This window comes from Mytilus californianus, unplaced genomic scaffold, assembly GCF_021869535.1.
Source record: "Mytilus californianus isolate M0D057914Y unplaced genomic scaffold, xbMytCali1.0.p SCAF_1, whole genome shotgun sequence".
Taxonomy (NCBI): Eukaryota; Metazoa; Mollusca; class Bivalvia; order Mytilida; family Mytilidae; genus Mytilus; species Mytilus californianus.
The window spans coordinates 99,840,337-99,859,060 of NW_026262581.1; the positions used below are offsets into that span (position 1 = coordinate 99,840,337).

General features: G+C 32.4%; 1 protein-coding gene across 2 annotated transcripts in view; it reads right to left on the bottom strand.

Moving 5' to 3' along the window:
- The window catches only part of LOC127727229 (uncharacterized), a 38,640-nt gene extending 24,780 nt beyond the window's left edge, over nucleotides 1-13,860 (bottom strand). Inside the window, exon 1 of one of the 2 annotated variants that reach the window (XM_052234707.1) lies at nucleotides 12,559-13,860. In XM_052234707.1, the coding sequence (XP_052090667.1) occupies nucleotides 12,559-12,625 (67 nt within the window). In that variant the 5' untranslated portion in view covers nucleotides 12,626-13,860. The remainder of the gene's footprint in view (nucleotides 1-12,558) is intronic. The other variant, XM_052234717.1, reaches the window with a different exon arrangement.
- Between the last annotated feature and the right edge of the window lie 4,864 nt (nucleotides 13,861-18,724).

Consider the following 18,724-nt stretch of genomic DNA (forward strand, 5'->3'; position numbering starts at 1 on the left):
TTAAAATTTTGCACGCCAGTTCTAGTGTGATAGTTCCAGTTTAAAGTTTGCAGTTTTAACTAGACCAGGTGAAAAGGCTAAATTGAATGAAAATTGGCAAAATCGACTAAGATTGAGCAAAGTAATATCTATAAAGTTTAATGTATACAGGATTACGAAGAACGTATTACATATTGTTCAAAATTTCCAGAGATAATCTAGGGACCAACTGACTATATATAACATACGTCAACGCAAAGCAATTTAATCCATTTGTACTTTCATATGTTTTGTAGTATTTGATTGTTCTCTTTTTAAAATTAATATTGTTTTCTGACAGATAAGTGCGCTCGTTAATATGATATGTTGACGTATAATATTTTGGAAATCTTTAAACTGACAGGCAATCTTGGACTACCTGACACTTCAAGATTGCGTATCGATTTGGGGAAAACGAAGTCTTGTCATGAATCACAGTGCAATGAAAGTTATACGGTTATCAAGGAATCTTGCTTTTCAATTTACTTCCGACTAAACCAGCCTATCGAAGGGTCATTAAAATAATTACAAGTATGTGATCGGCTAACTTCACAGCTCGTCTTTCATAAATTGAATATCTGCTTTGGAAAAATTAAGACTGATCGAAATAATTCTATGAGCAAATTACTCCACACCATTAGTGCAATGCAATGACTAAGTTGGAAAAGAAAATGGACGTGTAATGATACATATTTATCCGCTTAAATGATCTAAATTATGGTCAAATTGAACCATCAAAGACAACGGTTTCCTCTTTTTAAATCAGGCCAAACACAAAATTCTTTGTGTTTAGGACTTTCTATTTTCGAAAAATAGGGAAGGTACGTGGGATTGTTTATATTTCGCTAATTTGTTTTACCTTGAATATTTGGAGACCACCTGCAGTGTTGTCACAAATGCAAATAAAACTCTAAGGTGGACATTTTGAGGCAAAACAAGGCAAAACAATAGGATATGAAGGAAGAAAATTATAAAGTATTGTTTATGTTGACCTCAATGTCGTCAAAGTATATTAATTCTTTTTTACTGTAAAGACGAATAACAGTACAATGAAGAAGAAAAACCCGCATGTTTGAAATCGACCAGTTAATGTCATCCCGTGTATATTTTTTCTCTCCTTTCTTGTAGTATATCGCAAATCCTATACAAACGCGTATCATATATAATATATAAATGAACTTAAACTTCATGTAATGTAAACCATGTATGATATTGATTATGTTATCATTAAATTAAAAGCAAACTAAATATTATTGTTATATACATATACACATCCATGGATCTACAATCTGTCGATACTTGTATCTTGGCATTGCACAAGGTCATGTTTTTCTCTGACTGTTTATGACGTCTTTACAATAAATCCATTGGATGTTGGATGTGTACGGATTGATAATTTAGTCTTAGATGCATGATTTTTTTATTAGTTGTTAGTGGCTTTGAACTAGCTGTAAGTAACTGCGAGTACTCTCAGATCTGTACTTAGTGTCTTTTTGTTGTTTGGATGTACAAGTACCCGGCCACGTCCACTTGTAATTGTAGTATTTGTATTTTTATCCATCTGATGAGTAAAGCCTCTTTCAACTGATTTTTATAGTTCGTTCTTATGTTGTGCTGTTACACCACTGTCCCAGGTTAGGAGGAGGGTTGGGATCCCGCTAACATGTTTAACTCCGTCACATTCTGTATGTAAGTGCCTGTCCCAAGTCAGGAGCCTGTAATTCAGTGGTTGTCGTTTGTTTATGTGTTACATATTTGTTTTTCGTTCATTTTTTGTACATAAATTAGGCCGTTAGGTTTCTCGTTTGAATTGCTTTACATTGTCATTGTGGAAGCCTTTTATAGCTGACTGTGCGGTATGGGCTTTGCTCATTGTTGAAGGCCATACGGTGACCTATAGTTGTTAATTTCTGTGTCATTTGGTCTCTTGTGGAGAGTTGTCTCATTGGCAATCAAACCACATCTTTTTTTTATATGTAATATAATTATGGACTGGTTATGAAATAAACATGTGTCATGTTCTGTCATAACTGTATTATCTAAACATCTGACGCGAACAGAATATTGGTTAATTAGAGCAGTTTCGTCAGTTTTTAGAAACTGGTATTCGAAAGTGGAGTCTGAAGTGGACCATCTCAATTAATCTGGAAAAGTGACAAGTACTTACAACATAAACACTCACACATTTACAGCAGCATCATAATCTGTATGGGGTACTTAACAATGGTGTAAGCACTTTTCTGTAAAGACAAAACTGTAATTTCGCTCACGCTTATATCCAGACCAAGAACTGTACGTGCACTTGGGTATCAGAAAGAACAGACGTGGTAAATGAGTGTTTATTTACTGATCAATCTCGAGAGGTTACAAATGTTTACTTGTGGTCGAAGTAATTACAGAAGTAACAATACAGATGTGAACTTTTTATAGAGCAATAATGTTGAATGTTTAATGAGCTCTTTTGACTGAAATAGCTCATAATAGCAGTTTAAAGCAAATTGAAATTACTTAATTTTGTATATGTGCAACATAATGCGTTCACTATTAGTTTTGTGTCAGAAGTCTCATTTTAACATATCATTAGGGAATCAACTTTATATTAAGACTTAAGTGCTGCGAGTTTTACAATCTTAAAAACGTTTATACAGTTGTATTTTTTCGATTAATTTAATATATTCTTTATGTTGGCAACAAAATGACGTTCTGTTGACAAGACTTTGGTAAATGCGTACATGTATATCACTGATCGAAAACTGAAATCTGTTATCTTGTCATTAAAATGCAATTTTAAACTAGTAGTTCCGTTTGTCGCTTAAATTTCGGAATCAAATGCAATTTAAACATACATATTTATATATGTTTTCAGTAAATTTAAGTACAGGCTTCCGAATCAGCCTAAATGATTATTTTTTATCTTTCTGCAATTTAACCAACAAAGGCAAATATCGTCTTGTACGAATTGGTATTAGACAATCCATAAAAGTTGCATTATGCTTGATTAGCTTTGCAGAATCTCGATAAGCACACACACTACCTCTCATGAGTTATTGCCTCTGGGTTAAAGTTGAAGACAAAAATGTGTCAATATTGGAAAGACTAAATCCTAATACAAATTGGTTTCTATAGACTGAAGCATGTTGAAAACGTGAATGATAATTCGCTGTAATGAATACTTTATCATAGAGTTGTATCTGAAGCTATTCAAACATAAAAAAATACGAATAATCATTACATCTACACTTTAGTTTCCTAGAATTATAACACTAAATAGTTTTATATATTTTTATCAAATATCCATCAGAGACCAAAATGATGTAGACGTAAGCAACTATAGTTCAACGTACGGCCTTCGAGAATGAGAAAAAAAACCATATACCGTATAGCAAGCTATGAAAGGCCCCGACAAAACAAAATGTAAAACAATTCAAATGAAAAAAAAACAAACGGTTTAATTTAAGTACAAAATAACAAATGAAAAACGATTATGCTATACAGCAACAAACGACAAAAAAAACCCTGGATTACAGGCTCCTGACTTGGGACGGACACATACAGAATGTGGCGGGATTAAACGTGTTAGCGGGCGCCCAACCCTCCCCTAACCTGGGACATAGGTGCTAGAGCACAGCACAAGAACAAACTACACAAAACTGTAAAATACTGAATTAATGTCTCCTGACTTTGGACAGGAACATACAAAATGTGGCGGGGTTACACATGTCAGCGGGCGCCCCTCCCCTTTTAACCAGGGACCACAGGGGCTCGTATGATAGATGTTTTTGTGCGGATATATATGCCAGTCGACTGGTTTGCGTTCTACATTGTGTTTATAGAGGTTCGTATCGTAGATGTGTTTGTGTTTATAGCGGAACTGGTATGCGTTCTACATTGTGTTTGTAGCGGAAAGTCTGCTATAAACACAATGTAGAACGCATACCAGTCGACTGGCATATATTTCCGCCCCAAAAACATCTATGATACGAGCCCATATAAACAAAATGTAGAACGCATACCATTCGACTGATATATATTTCCGCCCCAAAAACATCTATGATACGAGCCCCTGTGCTGGGACATGGGGAGCACAGCAAAACACAAGAATAAACTACACAAAAATAATAAACGAAAAACAAATATGATAAACTGCAACATACGACAAACACTGCGGGGTTGAACATGTTTGCGGACGTCCAACCCTCTCCTAAACTGGGAAAGTGGTATAACAGTACAACATTAGAACAAACAATACAAATCAGTTAAAAAAAGGCTTAAACTCATCAGATCGGTCAAAGTGGTCGGGGTACCTACCAAGTTGATGCCAAGACAAATTTCTTTGCGCGATGTTGTTACAATTTGAACATATTTTTGGTCTTTATAAATTATAAATATATGAATACTAAATAATTAGCTTAGATAAAGCAGGTGGAACCGATTACATATAAATAGCAGACGTCACATTATGTAAACTTCACACGTCTGTCCCGTCATTGTAACGTCCCGTAGAGAAATGAAGTTAATTAAAAACAAATCTCATGAGTTCGATAATTTGATAGATAGCATAAATATTTTCATTTTCTTACTATTTATAACAATGTTCTTATTACTAATTTATGCAAATACGTAGAGATTAAAAGTCAATCAGGTTAAATATCACAATGTTACTTAATCAACACTTTATGTCATAAGGTTGGGTAACGAATGTAGATTGCGTTGGTAACGAATATTAATTGCCAATTTTTGTGCAAAGAGTACCTACATCAAGATAGAAAATCTTCATTTATCAATATCACACTTTTTGAATCAGAACATTATTGAAAATGCATTCATGGTGATTCTTGGTAAAAACAAAAATTACTCTTAAGTGAGTAACACATGGTAGGTAAGGTGTAATTACAAGAAAAATTCGTCATTAAGATACAATCAAATTATCTTATAATTCTTGAAGCTTAGTCTGATATTTGTTTTTCATTTCCACAATATCAAATAAAACAAACATCAAACAGCCGGCCAATTTTTTCAAGAATGCTTGGATTATGGTATAAAAATATTACTGTGTGAATTATAAATAAATGCCAAGTTAATACTGGTGAAATGTGAAAATATGTTTTTTACTAATTATCTCTACTATTTTCTTAATAACTGTATTAACATTACTGAGAAAAGCTATTAACATATATCTACTCGAATTCACGGGGCTTTTCTAAATATGCCTTTCTATTTCTTCATCATACTTTTAACCATGGAAGTATTATATTGACGTCAATATAATACTTCCATGGTCAAACTGATAGGACAATGGCCGTTAACCTTTTGCGTTTTAATCTCAGAATCCGGTCCATCGAAGCTAAAATTAACTATAAAGATATCTAAATTCGTCCAGCATGAAACTGCTGTTGTATTATTAAACATGCTAAAACATTAGAATAAATATAATTCATTTTCACTATGATTAAAAGCACAAACAAATCTACTTTAGATACCATTCATAATTGTCTGATGTGTATCCTGGGAGAATTGTGTCAATACAGTTGACATATTGTTACATCAATTTGATGATGACATCAGTGATATGTGTCCTTTATAGTCTCGTAATTTATAAAGACTTTCACGTTTTAAGATTAATCAAATTATGGTTTAAACCATTATTATAGCAAATTTTATTTAGATAAGTAATAAAAAAAAGTAAGATACATAGCTGGCAACCATAAAGAATAGACAGCTCAATGACAACAAGAAGATGAAAATGGTCATAAAACTGTTCACAGAAACCAAAATATGCAAACACGTACAATACCAAACATCGCCAGTGAACTACGGAAGGGTAAGCAGGTATAGTGCAGTGCTTCCATTGGGTGTAAAACTTAGTATTTTTCTTCTTTTTTTTATGATTGACTAACTTTCACCATCAGACTAACGATATTTATTTGAAATCATGACGAATCAGTCAAAAATTAGACAACTATTTTTAACAAATTCATTGTGTCTATATATATATCTAGGCTTTTTTACGTAATTCCCCCTTTTATAACACAAAGTCATTGATGATTTCACCTGACCATGATTCATATTAACCACAGGTGTGACCACCAGATGTTGTTCATTAACACGGATTGTGTTAATGTTAACATGGGTCAGGTATGTACCTATTGTATTTCGACCTTTTATTTCAGGGATGTACATCTGCGAATTTGAGGAATTCATCATGGTACGATTGTGACGTTTGTGTTGCTATTCCTTATTAATTTTCAGTTATTTAACCCCAATATCAAACAGATGTTTTCTTCTTTTGTGCAATTTGACCATTTCGTTGGTAATTAATTGATTGTCCGGAAACTGAAACATGCAAGATTATTGAAAACATTCTTTGACATTAGAAATGTCATTGCAGTCCCCTTGTGCAACTGAATGTTACTAAAGAAAAAGGATATACTGTTCCAATATTGTCATTAACAAACAAAAGATCATCTTTTTATTTCTGTTTCTTTTAAAATTTCTTATTTTGAATTGTCAGAAACTAAACACTTACATGCCTTAACTTTTGACCTGTCCTTTGCGTGAGGGATATATAATTTGTTTAATTCAAAGGTTTCCCGTGGGATCTGTTTGGCTATTTTTGTTGGTTGTATTAATAAAGAGTTATTTCAGACGAAGATTTCTATTTTAAAAACTTTTATTACCTTTTTGTCACATCGTGACAAAAGTATATTTGAAATATTTTTTTAGTTCAGAAATATGTTGTTTATACGACATCGATTTCTATAGCAACGCTGCTATTTCTTAGAAGAAAACTAGTTAAATCCGAAGCGATAACACCTGAAATGTTTTATTTTCATCTGAATAATTGATTGAAAAATATTTTTTTTTATCTCCCTTTGGAAATTCACAGTGAATTATTGATTTTCCACATGGTATTTTAATACATAGGATTAGCAAACTGATCAAGACTTAATTGAGATTACCTCGCAATGTGTAAATAAACTTTGTTTGCATTTATTCTTAACATGACATCCAAAACCGCTCACTGCTAAGACAATTTCTTAGAATCAACAGAGACTTGACACTATCATGTCAACATATTGTCGCCAATAAAAATATTATTTTTCTAGTTTTTACATATTACTCCATCGGAATGTTTGCCTTACTGACAAGGAAAGAAAACATCGACAAAAAGTTAATGGAATAGTAATCGCTGGAAGAAGGCAATAGCAAAATAAATATCTCCAAAGCAAACAAAGACATGTACAATGTGACAGCTTACATTGACGACAGTCTCAAAGCAGTGAGACGTTGATAATGACAAAAGTGACACCATTATTGTCTTTCTTATTGATCTGTGGTTCATGTTGGAAAAGAGATTCTATGTTTATATCGACATGCTTAATACGCATATACAGTAGCCAAATGAACTCTGCATGCCACTTGGATCGTCAATTAGTTCATAAACCGCTTATTAGCTTATAAGTACAGTAGTATACTTGAGCTATTTACTAATGGTAAAAAGTAGTAATTCATGACATAGAATCCTACATGAAAAGCAAAAGAAACAACTCGTTTGTTGCTGTTTTTCATCTTAAAGTCACATTGAAATGAGGACATAATTAATGTCGACTTCATTTAGATATAGATGTGAATAATGGAGATGTAAGACATTAGCAATTGAAACAGCAACCTAAAACACAAGTCAATCCAAAACAGACATCTAGGTGTCATCAGTCGTGATATCTTAATATTTACTTCAAGTCTTTTGGTCTTTGGTATATAGATAATTGATACTCATATTTCTCCATAAATATCTCACCTTTAACATAGTCGGCAGTATTAGCATAAGTCTTTCATTGCTGTTGATATTGTATTGTTGTCACATTGACATTTACCCTTCATAAATCATTCATATAAAAAACTAAATTTCACATTCGTAGTTATACAAGTCTGGATATGGGCCATTACAATATGGCATCTCTGCACATTTATTCCTGTAGTGCATTTCAATAGACACCTTTGTTTGTGTGTCGAGTCAAAATGAAATCAAAAAGCTTTACTTTGTACTGTTTTAAGTGCACATTAGATAACAAATTGGTCACTAAGCTGTTTTCTTGTCGATCAAATAGAAACCAATCAAATCTTTTAGATGTAATTAAAGTTTCTACATCAAAATATACGTCTTATTTTGATATTGGAACAATGAAGAAAGCTTCTTTGACAGAATATAAGTACAAAATCATTTAAGAGTTAATCTAAGAAATTTAAAACAGATTCATGTACACGTGTGTATTAAGAATGCAAACAAAATATTATTTGTTTTTCATCTGGAGAAATCTCAAAAACGTGTTTTATCGCACATGCCTACTGTAATACATTCTGGTCCTACAAAAATGTTTTACAAAACCAAAAATAACATTATCTTAAGGCTGTCAGACAACAAATGAGGCACATGCCTACTGTAATACATTCTGGCCTGCAAAAATGTTTTTCAAAACCAAAAATAACATTATCTTAAGAATGTCAGACAACAAATGAGTCGTTATGATTGTCTTGTTGACAACTGTTTACACTGCAAAAACATACCGGGGGAGGTTAAGGTTTTCTCATAATCCTTGGTACACATTGAAAACAATTTACTTGCACCGACATGACCAATAACGCTATATTTTTTAATCATTCTTAAGGTTAAAACTGAGGACCAAACTCCGAATATGTTTTCTTAGCAAGCAATGTAATCCTCGATTATTATTGAGCAGCATCGCAAAGATTTGACTCATAAATTTAATTCCTGGCCAAGAAAATCTATGACTGACTGACATTGAAAAGCCAATATGGCATTAACTTCTGTAGGCAGAAATATCGGAAATTTCTTAATCAAAAACGCATTAGAAAGGATTATAGAGTCAGGTAAAATGATTCTTTGTTGGTCTAGTGTATGCATGGCCAGCTGAAATTAACAATAACGAACCGAACCGACATACTATATGTCCATTCGCATCAATGAAAATCATATCGATTGATCAGGCGATGTCTCAAAATGACTGAGGAATATCAAGTGCCATGAAAACAAAGAAGAAAATGATTAACCTCGTATCAGAATGTACGAACAGAAAACATCAATAAGCCACAACAGCAAACCAAAACAATTTAATGTCATAAGTTCGCAAGGTAAACTTGCTGTTATTTGGAAGATAATTAAATTTACATCTCTTTATACGAGAATGAAATTTTAATTGGAAATGTGCAGAATGTCAATACATTTCCATTTTACTCAGATCGATGTTATTAACTTATTCATTTCCTATTCCTAGTCATTATTTTACTGTTTAATAGAGAACTTCCAGGTCAATCTCGTGTGTAAATGTGAATTTTGCCTGCGTCCAAAAAAACCAAAAAAGCCAGAAGTCATTTTAATTATTATCCTATTTAATTATTTAACATTTGAGATAAATTAAGATTTCACTAGGATATAGGTCTATTTCAGTCTCCAGTACAAACTAGACGTCGTAAACGCTCGAGTTGTTTTAAATTAGCGTCATTACACTAAAAACCACCGTGAGGTCAACTCTGCTATTAAAATCCTATTTTCTCATGGAAGTAAAATATTTCTTTGAGGTTAAAAATAATTGTCAAAACCATTTAACTTTCCCTTTTAATGCTGTATCTACAATGTGTTATCCCAATTTTCTAAGACTTATATTTCGTTTCACTTCACCACCATTACATTTTAACCAAAAATATGATTAATATTCCTTCCAGCAAATATTTTGATAACTTTAGCAAAGGATTGACAAAAGTTTGGTGGTCTCGGTTGAACTTCATAAATAACAATAAATAAATACATTACTCAAATATGTGTATTATTATTAATGTTTTACGCCACATTTCATTTGATTCATGTGATTATTAAAATGTTTGATACATTTAAAATTCAAACTGTCTTTGAACATCTATAGAATCTGTATTTAATATTGAGATATTCAATAAATGTCTTACTTTATCTACGAAACGAGGTTTATAGCGACTACTGAAGCTATTTAATGACATTCTAAATTCGTAGTATTTCATGAGATCATAAAACTATTAAAACTCATGGACGCGCTGATCTGATTTCAAGACCCCATACTGACCATTGGAAGATTAGGGAAATGATCTAAATAGTTGGAATATAATGAAAACCACCTAAACAACTCGAACAGTTGATCCCTTGGATAAGCAAACATAACTAAAGCTGCCATAAATTATTGTTTTAAACAGGAATAAATAAACTGTCTAAGCGCATTGTAATTTAAGAATCGTATAATTCTACAAGTTTAAAGATGGTATCTGATTGGCAGCGGTGTTAAAATAGATAGAAGATTGTTCATATTTTTGTTTAAAAACTATCAGATATACACTTACTAAAGCTAAGTTTTGCCATGAACAAACCCGTATCGTTCGTGTTTCGATAGTATCAAATATGACGCAGGAGTTTAAAAGAATTGTCCTCTGTGGTATTTTGCTTTACGTTTTGTTTAAAACAATTGTGGGAAGATTTTCTTTAAAAACTAGCCAATTTCATAAGTACATTTAATGATACAATCTTTCAAAAATTGTTTAAACATTGCTATCTTTGTTACTTGAGAATGGGTTAATATTTAAACAATTTTCACGCCTATCTACTGATCACTGTGACAAGAAATTCAATTAACACCAAACATATGCATATTAACCAAGGAGAAAACATACTGTACTGCAAAGGTTACTGATGTATATCTACCATCCACTGTGAAGTAGCCTCTTGGCAATACATACAAATGTAATGGATAAAAATTCAATTACATTTCCATTGGGAAGTAATTTTACATAAACTGAGATATATATTCTACACTTGTTATTGGTGTGTAAACCTGTCTATTATTTATTTACAGGGAGAGAAAGGGTTATGTTTTTCAGAAACTACCAATCGAGTGCTCCTGATGACGGGACCATATGGGGAGAATGGTGACAAGATAATAAGATTACATCAATGCTGATAATCAAATTAGATCATCCTTTAAAGTGATAATGAATTCAATCACTCTTACTTAATTGACAAAAATGTCTTGGCCGGTCTGTGCCTTCAAGCATAGAAGAAATCATTTTCAGAAAAATTGCTTGAGGAAAATCAACTAATTTTCTTCAAATATATTGATCTGATCATGACCAACGTGTCTCAGGTCAAACTTTTAAAGTTCACTTTTTGGCCATCAACACACATAAAAATAAAAATTTCCACATTATTCGATATTCAAATGAGTGTGCAAATTCAAAACCTTGGTACCGACTCATGCAATTTGTATTTATCTGTCTGCATATCTTATTTCCCTAATGGTTTAGTTATTTTTTATGCCTTAAAAGTTCATATATTTTTCAGCTGAATTAAACTAAGTGAGTACTTTATATGGAACTAATGCCCATGTTAATAAGTATGCATGTATGTATTTTTATGATGGCGTGCTTATGGTAGCACAAGACTAGCTGGAAAAGACTTGATATATCAAAGATGGAAATCTCATTTAATTCTATCTATTGTTTTTTATTGATTTACCACAGTATGATGCTACGTGATACAATTACTAAAATCGATCAAGTATATGTCTTCGTATAAAATGAAAATATAAAACAGCCTTTCAAAAAACTGTCTTCATCTTGTTTAAGCCACCAATAAAATCTTTGATAAATTGTCATTAGACTTAGGCGCAGATGTTCATTGCATTGTCTTCACAAAAATGAACACAAAAACATTGCACTGTCATATTGGTAGAGAAGACAGTTTTTTGCTGAAAGTCTTTTAAGCAGGATCGGTATAGAATTGAGATGTAAATATTTGACAAAAATCAATAACAAATAGTTTTAGTTCTCAAAATACTTTAGATCTTTAAAAGAATGTTGATACTTATACAGCTTAATTTAATATTTCTCGCTTGCTTAAACAAATTCACACATAAAATCAATCATAAGTTTGAAAAGATTACAGAATTTGAAGATTACTTTACGATTGATAACTATAATAAAAACGTTTGAAAAAATAAACGTACTGCATTGAGAAGTCAAAAGTTTTCATCGTTAAAAATAGATAACTTTGTCATAATGATCAGTATGATATAATATTGTATATTTATAATCCAGGCCATGTTACCGATAAAATTAATTACTTTTGATATCATATCTAAAAAAAACACACACATTTTTTTGTAATTTATGACTGAGATTGTTTCAGTTAATATTTCAACTTCATTTTGAGATGTTAAAATATGAATAATTTATTGTCAGAAGTGAACTTTGTACATCATTTGTTTTAAGTTTTGCTTCACAGTAATTTTTCTTCTTGTCCTAAAGCTGACTTCATTATTGCTATCTTTGTTTTAATAAACATAAACATTAATAATTCATCAGGGGAAGAACAGCCTGTGAAATTTAATTACATCTGTTGTAATTAAAATCTAATTAGCTTTGTTCCTTTGAAACAAATGTCAAGCAAGTGCACTTTGTAAATAAAACATTGACATTGTAATAAAAGATGTAATTTGTACTTACCCACAGTTAGAAATAATAGAAATAAAGGGTAAATATTCCACAGTGTCAATATGTAAACCTCCATCATTTACTTTGGTTTCAGTGCATTAAAAGTATTTTTGTAAATAAATCCAAGTATATTTGTTTACACCATTATTTTAAGTTTGGTCACATTCTATCGGTAACATTTCGTTGTGAAAAATAAGACCGTCACACACCAAAGACAACAATGAAATATTTAAATCTGAGTGACTAAATCTTCTTCGTATTTTATTACAATGGTTGATCCTGTACGCTTCGTTGAAATTAAACCAATGAACCTATACATTAAAATACACACGTGGACTTGATGCGGCCCTGTATCTCCTCCTTAGGCTATTTCACAAATTAGTCCAGTGAAGCAGTTTTGATTAGTTTCTAAATAATGATCGGTATTTGCGATGCTTTGTGGCGCTAATTATCTTGATGTTTTACGATCCATTCCTCTATTTTCCAATGTAGATATAATATGTGTATGGAAGGCGGAACATCGAGCGGAGAATATGTCAATTGATACACCGTCAAATCAGCTGATATCTACAACGAAATGTAACACTGTGTTTCATCATAGGTACTAGCCAACCACATTGAATGCATTCGTGTGACAGAGTGTTACTGCAATGAATCACGCATCGGTTCTTATGAATATAGATTCCTTCATTTATCCAATCAGTGTGCCGATACTGATTACAATTCTTCAAGTTGCTTTTTCAACTTTCTAAACGGATGCTAAAGGCATTAATTCTTAAATTTATTTTTCTATCATTCTGCCTTAACAGCAGTTGGTAAAACAACAGATACAAGCGTCAACTGTCGCGCTAAGATTCTAATGGTAAAAACTGGGCATCGTAATTTTATACAAATTAATAACGTCTCAAGAACTAGCAACTTCAGAAGAAAGAAGAAAAAAATTATAAAGCGCCTTCGGCACCTGACATCAATTTTCAATTACTGAGCTCATCAGGACATAAGGAGGGAAAAATCCTCATTCTTTATCCCCATTTCCTGATAGTTTTAGCAGCTGACAATGGGGGAAATTTCAATTTGTGACAAATTTGATTACTACGCAAAGTCGTCTGTTTTCGCCGAATTCTAATGGAATTTGACATCATCTCTAATGAAGAGCGTAACGAGTGTCATATCTAATATGGAGAGCTAGGATTTGGTCAGCACCAGAACAAACAAATAACATGCTTCGATAGAAATATTACCATTATTGCATGTCATACATTGATGTAGGGTGGGGACAACATTAACACAAGTATGGTAATTTATATAAATTTCAAATATTTTTTTTTATCTAGCATTAAGACTGCTTGATAACAAAAATTTAAATATAAATATATGTTTTAAGCATTTTTTTATAATAATTCATTTTATATATTTTCTGTTTTATCGTTGATTGAAAAAGGGGAGAATATCTAAAAGGGGCTAATAAAACATAAAGTCTAATAAAGAACAAGATAGAAAACATGTCAAAACTAATGAATGACGCAGCATTCTTAAGTGAGGATATATAAATATGCATGGTACCAACTTTTTTCAAAGTAATTTATGTTTACTTTGTATTATTCGACGTAGATAATTGGAGGAAGACCATAATAACATTAAAGTATTACAATTTCCATGAGAAGACGGAAAATTCAAAGTGGCGTCCATCGGGATCCATATTTTTCTTCGGCTGAAATGATATCCATAATTTGTTAGATAACAACAAGGAAACGTCTGTCAAATAGATCTTATATTTAGACGACTTAGTAAAGGGAATACAAAAGTTTGATATTTAAAACCACGAGTAAAAGATACAGTAATTCTATATACATTGTACTGAAGTACACTTTTGATAAAATCTGTAATTAAAATAACGTCATACTTAATATTTCAAATATCAAATAAATATTCATATTACAACAAACGCAAAAAAGGCAAATAAATTTAATCAGCGTCTGATATTTTCTCTCTTTATTAGATATGAAGTTTATATTATGTGGGATTGATTTTACTTCATAACTTGAAGAAATCATCGAATTGGTTAATACATCGATGTGTCTTTTGAAGGGAATTGTATTGCCGTTGACAAGCCCGACAACATTTATACAACCGTGATTTATATTATAAAACTTATTTAACATCTCTAAAAGGAAATTAATTATTTGTGTATTTGCAGTCATGTGGATATGGGTTTTGATTATAATATTCTATAGACTCAAAAGGGACTGTATTTTATCAGCAACCTTTAGTCACCGGTCAAAGCGGACGACAGCTGCTGGGATAGAAATAAATTCTAATAATTCACTAATATAAGTGAAATGAAATATGTCTAACATCCGTCTTAAGACTTTCAAAACACACAGAAACATGCTGACATAGAAAATTGATTTTAAGATATCTTTTTTTGACAAGTGAAATCAATTTGAACAAGTTAATTTTCGATAATGCTATTTACTTTTTTTAAATTTCAAAGCAACTGTCATGCTGTGAAGAAGCTTTCATATTTTTATAACTAAGACGTTAAAACCTGCAATTGCAGTGTCAATGCATGTAATTGTTCTCATTGACGGCGAAGGTCATACTTGATAAGACTTCAAATATAGATTTTGAAGATAAATAATTTGACTCGACACTGCTTTGAATTAAAAGAAATATGGTCTGCATGTAAAATAAATAAAATTTCTGTAATCAATAGCAATATAATTTTTGTATAAAATGTTTATCTTTTGATAACTCGCATGAAATTTCACACGTTAAAGTGCATTATTGTTATGTAATGCATTTTCATATAAAAAAAAACCAAGCGTACTGTATATATCAATCTTTAGCAACAGCATTTTCAAGATTACACTCATTATTACAAGTGTCAAAGTGCAAAAGTGGCGCACACTTTCATAAAAAATTAAGTACTGGATCGAGTGAAAGTCAAACTTGTTATGAAATTTCTCATACCCATGAGAATTAGAAAACAGATCAGGGTTATTTTTTGAAATCTGGGTTTTATGGCAAAGAGACATATATAAATAAATAATAAGTTTATTCCTGAAAACTCTAACGAAACTAGAACTTAACCTGGAAATTTCATAAAACGACTATTTGAAAGATAAGGACCTTTAGAATATATCATCTATTACCCGGTCTGTTAGAGTGTAATCTCAACCTTTAGCATATCTCATCTATTACCCGGTCTGTTAGAGTGTAATCTCAACCTTTAGCATATCTCATCTATTACCCGGTCTGTTAGGGTTTAATCTCAACCTTTAGAATATCTCATCTATTACCCGGTCTGTTAGGGTGTAACCTCAACCTTTAGAATATCTCATCCATTACCCGATCTGTTAGGGTGTAACCACAACGTCAAACATCGAAACTTAATGTTGTAAGTCGGACGATTAATCGATTACAAAAAAAATACAGAAAACAGTTTCCGATGATTTCCTAAAATTTTCTGAGGACTGTGCCATAATTTCTTCAAAATGTATCAAATGACATGAAATTTTCTCTTCCAGATCATTTGTTTGATATTCAAAAAGGACGAACATATAAACCAAAATATCATAGTAATATTTCTTATAATTGCAAAAATCAGTGATTAGAAAAATTATTTTTCTGACTCCAAAGAACATAATTCTGTAAATTAGATCAACCTACTCATAAAATGCCTATATACTACAACTCAGTTCAGAATCTCTACCCATATGGGGAAGATATGAGGAAAACCTAGATATGTTATTCATTAGTACATTGTCATGGTCTTTATTATTTAAAAAAAACATTGATGATTGAAACTGGAAAAACGTGAACCCCAACAACCCATGCATGTACATTTATTATTCTTGTTAACCTTGTATATATATTATAAGATATTGATATCTAACAGTTTGGGTACACGTTTCGGATAACTTACATAAAATTGAGAATGGAAACGGGGAAAGTGTCAAAGAGACAACAACCCGACCAAAGAGCAGAAAACAGCCCGAGGCCACCAATGGGTCTTCAACACAGCGAGAAGATCCCGCATCTGGAGGCGGGCTTCAGCTGGCCCCTAAATACATGTATGTGTGACGAAATGGGGGTATGAACGAAAAAAATTTGCATATCCATAGTAATCTTTTGCCTTGCCGGTAGGCGACTAGAAATTCAGCTTAAAAGTCCCCATATATTGGAAATATCATGGATGGTTCTAAAAAGTTTGTTGCGAAATAACAAAAAATCAGACACAAGTTATTTCAAATTTCAAATGTCCTCTTCAGTTAATAAACACTTATTATAATAAAAAAAAGCATCAGAAATAGGCCTATAAAGAAATATCAGAAATGTTAAAGCAAACACATTTTTTTAACATAATAAAAAGGAAATGAACAACTTTACTGCATGATGGAGTCTACTGGTGTTCATTTCAGAAAAAAAGAAATGACAGTCAAAAATGAAATAGATTGAATAGAGACAAGATTGTGTGATGTACAGATTTGGAAAACAATTAGCGATTAAATTTCAGACAAAGCTTCATTTCCAAAATGTAGAATTTCAATTTTTAAATCCTGTAGGCAGTTAATTTTCAGCTGTTCGCGTGCCAATGTATATATAAAGCATTCAAGCAAATAATGTATTGAATCTTCAATTACCCATCCGCAACCTGGATCGTTCACGAAATTAGCACGGTATTGTTCGTCATTTAATGAACTATAAATCTATACCTGAAGTTACTTTGAAGAATATTTAAGAATCTGCAACAAACAGAATAATAAAAAAAGGGGTTGCAATAAAATCTAGTTTTATGGGCCTTTCAAATTTATTAATTGTAGGGAGGTTACGGACAGCAGGGTTTTGAATTGTTGAAAAGTCTGATTGAGTAGGGGAAAAAGGAGATTGGGTGCAAAAAAAGTCATCTGTAATATATAGGAAATGGTTGTCGATAATCAATTTCGTTACGCCATACACATACTTTTTAGGGTTGTTCCATGCAGACTCTACACTCTTTTAAGGTTGTTCTATGCAGACTCTACACTCTTTAAGGGTTGTTTCATGCAGACTCTTCACTGTCTTAGGGTTGTTCAATGCAGACTCTACACTCTTTAAGGGTTGTTCCATGCAGACTCCACACTCGTGTAAGGTTATTCCATGCAGACTCTACACTCTTTTAGGGTTGTTCCATGCAGACTCTACACTCTTTAAGGGTTATTCCATGCAGACTCCACACTCTTTTAGGGTTGTTCCATGCAAACTCTACACTCTTTTAAGGTTGTTCCATGCAGACTCTACACTCTTTTAGGGTTGTTCCATACAGACTCTACGCTCTTTGAGTGTTGTTCTATGCAGACCCCACACTCTTTTAAGGTTGTTCCATGCAGACTCTACAGTCTTTTAGGGTTGTTCCATGCAGACTCCACACTCTTTTAAGGTTTTTCCATGCAGACTCTACACTCTTTTAGGGTTGTTCCATGCAGACTCTACGCTCTTTTAGTGTTGTTCCATGCAGACGCCACACTCTTTAAGGTTGTTCCATAGAGAATCTACACTCTTTTAGGGTTGTTCCATGCAGACTCTAGTCTTTTAGGGTTGTTCCATGCAGACTCCACACTCTTTTAAGGTTGTTCCATGCAGACTCTACACTCTTTTAGGGTTGTTCCATGCAGACTCTACGCTCTTTTAGTGTTGTTCCATGCAGACGCCACACTCTTTAAGGTTGTTCCATAGAGAATCTACACTCTTTTAGGGTTGTTCCATGCAGACTCCACACTCTTTTAAGGTTGTTCCATGCAGACTCTTACACTCTTTTAGGGTTGTTCCATGCAAGCTCCACACTCTTTGAAGGTTGTTCCATGCAGACTCTTACACTCAGGCTTTGATGGTTGTTCCACGCAGACTCTACACTCTTTTAAGGTTGTTCCCCATGCAGACTCAACACTCTTTTGAAAAAATGATAATCAAGCCTATTTATATTCTTTACAAATTTGGTGAATATTATACAAAAGAATCCGGCACATCGAAATAGTGTAGTAGTCTTGTCGGAGTTATATTTGATTAAGAACATGTAAACAATGAATATTAAAAGTATGAAAGAATGACTGTAAACATAATGTTCTACTGATATTTGTCATATTTGACAAGAATGACAAACAATTATATACACTAACATTAATGCACAACATGTTCA